Source organism: Cryptomeria japonica, chromosome 3, assembly GCF_030272615.1.
Source record: "Cryptomeria japonica chromosome 3, Sugi_1.0, whole genome shotgun sequence".
NCBI classification, from domain to species: Eukaryota; Viridiplantae; Streptophyta; class Pinopsida; order Cupressales; family Cupressaceae; genus Cryptomeria; species Cryptomeria japonica.
The window spans coordinates 848,304,636-848,312,054 of record NC_081407.1 but is presented as its reverse complement, the minus strand read 5'-3'; the positions used below and the strand labels follow the sequence as shown (position 1 = coordinate 848,312,054).

General features: G+C 35.0%; 1 protein-coding gene across 6 annotated transcripts in view; it reads right to left on the bottom strand.

Moving 5' to 3' along the window:
* Positions 1 to 221: 221 nt before the first annotated feature.
* Positions 222 to 7,419, bottom strand: part of LOC131033634 (uncharacterized) — a 30,379-nt gene continuing 23,181 nt past the window's right edge. For all 6 annotated transcript variants that reach the window (XM_057964886.2, XM_057964889.2, XM_057964887.2 and 3 more), the window contains 3 exons: positions 3,621 to 3,662; positions 3,380 to 3,415; positions 222 to 694 (listed from right to left, as the gene is read on the bottom strand). In XM_057964886.2, coding sequence (XP_057820869.2) covers positions 524 to 694; positions 3,380 to 3,415; positions 3,621 to 3,662 — 249 coding nt within the window. In that variant the 3' untranslated portion in view covers positions 222 to 523. The remainder of the gene's footprint in view (positions 695 to 3,379; positions 3,416 to 3,620; positions 3,663 to 7,419) is intronic.

The window sequence follows — 7,419 nt, the reverse complement described above, 5'->3', positions numbered from 1 at the left end:
AAAGATCTTAAGTTTAGGAATATTAAGGAAATGGAAAAGCTATATTTTTCAAAATTCCTTGGCTTTCTAATCATCTTAACTTGAAAATGAAGACAACCATGAGAAAGGCGATTTTAAGTGTGGACCAAATTGCCTGTATACAAATCAAAACCCTATTCCTCGAAGAGCATCAAACGAGTCATACAACCAATTGAATTAAATTACATTAAAAACAGCAAAACGATGAAGAATCGGGCAATTTAAATTGCATTTATGACAGCTGATCCAATACTATGGGTCATAGGCAAGAACCAGTCAGATAAGAATGAATGAATAATAATACATTCACCTAGCCTTATGAGAGCATTTTCATCCACGTAAAATACTCACGAGGTGAAATCGTTATGAGACAGTATACCCACTAACTCATTTCCATGAAGAGGACAAAAGATGAAAAAGCCGATAATTAGACCAGCATCGCAGGGTTACGAATGCTAATTGAAGGAAATGGCATTGGCGTGAAAAGTATTGGTTGCAACCATCATTAACCATGCCACTTATTGGGCTGTTTCCGTCGCAGAATGGATTTCTTATAGAGAGGTCTGTTGGGTTTCTTCAAACGTTCAAATGGATCCACCCAATTCTTGTCTTCTTTCACAGCTTGATCCCAACGTCGCCGAAAAATTTCCAGTTCAGCCGAAGACTGCCTTCGTATCTGCCAGCCATGCAATTGAATAAAAAAGTTAGTCCAAAGTTACAGTGTAATGCATATTTTCCGCTCACAAATGAAGATGAAAAATTGGTACTATAAATAAAACACAAAATATTTGTTATGCCAACTTTCAGAAGATAACACTAAAGGACAAGACAGGATAAGGAAGAATTAAGTAAATATCACAATACAGATTTGAGGTTAAGAAAAAGAAGACATAGGGCATCGGCATAGTACGAGATGCATGCAAAAACCACATAGCTTGGTCAGCACGAGAAATAATTTGACACGGAATATCGATTACAAACTTCTATAACCAACAAGAAGAAACCTAAATGATTTGAGCCTTGAGCTTTGTGAATTCCATTCCCTATTGTTAGATCGGTCTTGCAAATGTACATATTTAGACTTGAGACTAATGGAGATAGCATAGTAAGTGATTGTACAACCCTAACACTTTGTGTCATTGCATATGATGAGATTATCAACAGCCAACTCAGGACACAGATATCCCATGAGTCAGCCTACCTCTTTTCGTAGATTGTTCCCTTGGAAGTGGCTTTCCTTTCTTATTTTTGTAATTCAGCATTCTCCCTTCATCAATCAATCCAGATATGCTTATTTCTACTCTATTTTCTGTTACTGTATCTGTATACATCTACGTTACCCCAAGTTTCCGGGACGAGGGGACGGCTTGTTTAATCATCCCAGTCCAGGCTTGTAGTTGTAGAATAAAATATAGGGAAAATTTAAAATATATAAGAAAATTCTAAATGTTCATATGAAAACACGGATAAAGCATGCATCTATACATTATAATCATATGAAAACATGGATATAGCATGTGTATGATACTATGAAAACATTTTAGAATGCAAGCATCGAACATACAACACATTATCAATAGACTCAATACTCAATATGCACTCATAATTCAGAATTTCAATTCATTCACATTGTCAATATGCATATCATAATAGATATTAAAGAAATAACATACAAAATGCCGAAAGGCCACACTGCTGCCATATTGTTTCATTGTCAATTGTGATATGGAAATCAAAATAGTACTGAGTAAATACTAAAAAGCAAAGTATAAGATTTATTATTTAATTTATTTTCTATTTATAAATTTTAAAATTTATAATATGAATTAATTTAATTTTATAAATATTTGATATGAATTAATAAATTTAATGTTGCCTTTTAATTTTTGATAGAGGGCCCATGTTAGAAAAATAATAAAATATAGATAGTCGTATTTTGATTTCATAACTATTCAAATTCAATAATAAAAAAATTGATAGTCGTTTTTTAAATTTTTTCAATATAGAGGGCCCATGTTAGAAAAATTAAAAAAAAATTGAAAATACTACTTTTTTTTTAATATTTTTCCCTAGCTCTAGATGTGGGGGACGTCTAGCCATCCCCAATCCGTCCCCCCGTTTCGGGGACGTCCCCTCAAAATTCTGACAATTTGGGGACGGAGGGGGGGACGTCCCCTGGCCGTCCCCAAGTCCCCGAAACATCCCCAGGACTGGGACGGGGATTTTCAGGTAGGGGACGCGTCCCCTGGTTTCATAGGTATACATTGCTACTGCTTTATTGGAACTGTGTTTCCGGTTGTAAAATGTTAGCAAATACCATTACAACTGGTATGAGGGCACCGATATTGGGTAACAATTATGCAACAACATGAAAAGCACAGATAAGAAGTGGCAGATGTGAATTTATTTGGGTAAATTTTCATGCATAAGTTTGTCTTGTCCATTTTGTTTACTCGTTAGTTGTTGGGTAACATTTTGTTATCCTACCTTTTTGGCCTCACCAGAAAACACAGACATTTTGCTATCCTACCTTCTTGGTTTTATGGGTAATAATTTTTTGAAACACAAAAATTAAAAAATTAAAAAAAAAAGAGTTTTATGAAACAAATATCATGTTTCTTGAATCCAATTGTAAATGAATCTGTTCAACTTCCTCGAGTACAATTGATTTGCCCTAGTTTCATGACTTCTAGGTGACATAACAAATGTAAAATTAACCACCCTTAGCTTCACCCAAAGGCCACTTATTCTGTATGGTGGTGGGGTGGACAATGGTTTCTTTAACTTCTACAACCGTTGTCCTGGCCATATATTAGTTTGGCCATGCAATGAAATGGCTACTTTAGTTTTCGAAAGGATGAACAAACATAATGTTTTTTCACATTCAAAGAAGAAAAAATGATAGCCAGCATGTTCCAAGTAGGGGTAACATTTTTCTTGTACCCCACAATCAGTCTGTCAGTTGCCTCCTTGTGGAAGGTCGCATATAGATATTTGAACAACAGAGTGGGTCATATCTTTATGACACAGACATAAGAAGTGGTGTGGGACTCCTTCATCCTCCTTATGAAACATCAGGAGGACATCGCATACAGAGATATAAGAACTGAATAGATCACATCTTTATGACACATGGCAAACAAAGACTTGAGAAGTGTGTGGGATTCTTTTGTCTTCATGACACACACATAGCAAACGAATATTTAAGAAGCAGATCTCCTTGCTCGTGTCTTGGAATTTTCAAAAAACATTTTAGTCTATATCAATAAAGCATCTTTAAGGAAATTTTGGAACCTCGGAGCATTACGCCTGTTTTTGACATAAAAGAAAATAAAAAATCGATATACAAGATATTACCCACCTCAGATCTGTGGTCAACTTTTGCCCAACTCGTTGCCTGCAGAATAAAATACTAAAATGTTTGAGAATGGCTCAAACTAATGCATTTGACAATAGCAAAATATGTTAACTAACAAATACACTGAAAAGAATAATTATTGACAATGTAAAGTGTACATTGGTCCAGGCTTATGACCAGAAACTTTAAGATCACATTGAATACATATGTACAAATCTTGTTAAAAGTATATTACAATTCATACCTTTGTGTTAGAGCGTTGTGCAGGTGCAATTGCAAGAGAACTCTGCATGTCATTTGTTCAGAATAGATGTGTTAGGAATGCGAATATGTATAGTGTACACATTATATTATGTGTCAGACCAGTGAAAAAAATATTGCACAGTACAGTCAAAAGTTCAAAATGCTTCCAACAGATTCATTTAGGACTATAAATAAAGGATGGCATTGCTTAACATAGAAAACAAAAAGAATTTCAGTATTAGCTAATAAATATATGAAAATTAGATTTGTATAATCTATTTTGGGCAATGCTGAAAAACACAGTTTGAAGTTTATCATGTTTGAAGAAAATAAAGTCAAGATTCCTCTTATTTCCTCTGTGCTCCCCAGTTCATTGATGTCAAATACTTTTTCCAAAACTTAGTCCAGTTTGCTTGACTTCTCTAAACTTCTCAACACATCCCTTCTAAGTTACCAGTTCAGCAGGTACACTAATAAGACAATTTAGTTTAGGCTTTTTTGGGTCACCCATACGAAAAACAGATAAAAGTAATAAATATACATAGTTACAGCCTAAAAACAAGAATTAAATTCCATATACCACCACATAAAATGCATATAATACACAAAACCAACATAAAATTAAAAGATACCACTTCAATGTCAATTTGTCGGACTCAAATGTCATGACAGATATTCACTGTTCATGTTTAAATTAATATAATGAGCAATCAGAGTCTTATGGTTCTTTCATAAAGCAGGCAAACTTGGCAGAGGAAACATATCAATGTCTTGAAATTTTCAATATTTGATATCTGAATCTCTGATGATCCTCTGTTGGAAAAAAGACACAGAAAATAGGATGCATGGCTGGAATTTTCCAGCTGTTTGAGAGACCATTTTCATTATTTGCATGACATTGGGAGCATCACAGCAAATAGTTATACAATTTTCTTTGTACATGGAAATGCAGCCTCAATTAATCAGCTGATTATTTTAACAGGTCATTTTGCAGGACCCTAGATTGCCCCACAGGGGATCTGAAACAGGACTTAGCCTGGCTTCAAACTGGCCCGAGATCTGGAGTTTAATAGAGCAAGTGCATCTCTCCGATGCCATCATAGGCGACTCTTCAACGAACAAATGTGCAATGAGAGAGCCTGGATGTTACGCAAAGGATAGAATAAAAAGACTATTAGACTCTCTCTCTCTCTCTCTCTCTCTCTCTCTCTCTCTCTCTCACATTGCAAAAATTATTAATCACAATTATTAATGAATATTAGTTGAATTTAATCACAATTTCTTTCTGGCAAAAATTATCTTTGCTAACTTGATCTGAATTTTATCTTTGCAAAACACGAATATGAAAATCAACCTTGTGACAGATTCTAGCAGTATGTGGATGTGCTAACAACTGCATCTTCTACATTTTTTCTCGAACTATCTATCACTGCAATCCGATTAGATTACACTCATCAGTTTTGGGCACTATTTATAAGTAGGATATCTATGCACTGAATGTCAAAATGCAAATCCAACGACAAGTTGATCACTTAAATTTTATCCTAGATGACTGACTCTACAATATCCACCCCGAAGTGCTGCTGGGGCTTGACTGTCAATTTTTTCACACTTTGCAAGTTGTTATTCTTCAATACTAATATACCGTCTCCATATCTTGCAAAAAAAATATATTGAGATAAACAAATTACTCTTTATTTTCTATTGTAATATCCTTTTTCTTCAATTTTTGAGTAGTCAACAATATGTGAATTTTAAAATGGGATGTATCTAACTGTTAAACATGTTTTGGAAATTCAAACAATCACCCTTGTAAAATCTCTTGTCCATTATGTTTTATTGTAGCGAGACCGTTATGTGCAGATGGATTTGCATCACCACCTTTACTTGGCTTACATGTCTAAGGCTTGCACATGTTCCTCTCTATGTAAATTTTAATTCCTCAATCTGAGTTCATATTATTGCAAGAGATGTTGTAGAACCTTCTATATTTAAGTACCAATTAAGATTAAAATGGAAGATGTGCTTCATACATAGGACAATGCTGTTTATGGATATTTTGCAGGGTTACATGGGGATACATTATCCCCACCCCCTCAGCGTCCTCAGTAAAGGGGGACAACAGGGGATGTCAGCTGGCTCTCCCATCACTTGGGAAACTGGGAAAATGTCCATGGGGGCCTAACATCCATGGGATGGCTGGGATGGGATGCCCCTCAATTGTCTTGGGGATGATCAGGCATCTGTCTGGTGATCTGAAGTTTTTTTAACAAAAAAAATAATTCTACTGGATAAAGATCAAATGTATGATTGCATATAATTGTTGAAAACATTTGAATGACTGCATACAACTGTAGAATAGAAGTTTAATGACAACACACATTTCTTACTTTTTTGATTAATAGGAAATTGTGTGATCACATGCAACCATGGCAAGAAAATTTACATTTGTAGAATAACTGCATACAACTATGGTATGAAACTGTCACCCTGTTGGGCAATTTTATCTTGCATACAGTTGTAAGAGAACAGCCAAATTATAAAATGAGACTAGAGAGAGAGAGAGAGAGAAAGTTGCAATAAAAATATTGAACAATGAGATCAGGAATTTCCTAGTTGTGTTATAGCGGCTATACTTGAATCAATGGACATGTTACATTGAATATCAAATTAGAGAGAGAGAGAGAGAGAGAGAGAGAGAGAGTCTAATAGTCTAAATTCAACTAAGATAAAATTGCCCAACAGGGTGACAGTTTCATACCATAGTTGTATGCAGTTATTCTACAAATGTAAATTTTCTTGCCATGGTTGCATGTGATCACACAATTTCCTATTAATCAAAAAAGTAAGAAATGTGTGTTGTCATTAAACTTCTATTCTACAGTTGTATGCAGTCATTCAAATGTTTTCAACAATTATATGCAATCATACATTTGATCTTTATCCAGTAGAATTATTTTTTTTGTTAAAAAAACTTCAGATCACCAGACAGATGCCTGATCATCCCCAAGACAATTGAGGGGCATCCCATCCCAGCCATCCCATGGATGTTAGGCCCCCATGGACATTTTCCCAGTTTCCCAAGTGATGGGAGAGCCAGCTGACATCCCCTGTTGTCCCCCTTTACTGAGGACGCTGAGGGGGTGGGGATGTATCCCCATGTAACCCTGCAAAATATCCATAAACAGCATTGTCCTATGTATGAAGCACATCTTCCATTTTAATCTTAATTGGTACTTAAATATAGAAGGTTCTACAACATCTCTTGCAATAATATGAACTCAGATTGAGGAATTAAAATTTACATAGAGAGGAACATGTGCAAGCCTTAGACATGTAAGCCAAGTAAAGGTGGTGATGCAAATCCATCTGCACATAACGGTCTCGCTACAATAAAACATAATGGACGAGATTTTACAAGGGTGATTGTTTGAATTTCCAAAACATGTTTAACAGTTAGATACATCCCATTTTAAAATTCACATATTGTTGACTACTCAAAAATTGAAGAAAAAGGATATTACAATAGAAAATAAAGAGTAATTTGTTTATCTCAATATATTTTTTTTGAAAGATATGGAGACGGTATATTAGTATTGAAGAATAACAACTTGCAAAGTGTGAAAAAATTGACAGTCAAGCCCCAGCAGCACTTCGGGGTGGATATTGTAGAGTCAGTCATCTAGGATAAAATTTAAGTGATCAACTTGTCGTTGGATTTGCATTTTGACATTCAGTGCATAGATATCCTACTTATAAATAGTGCCCAAAACTGATGAGTGTAATCTAATCGGATTGCA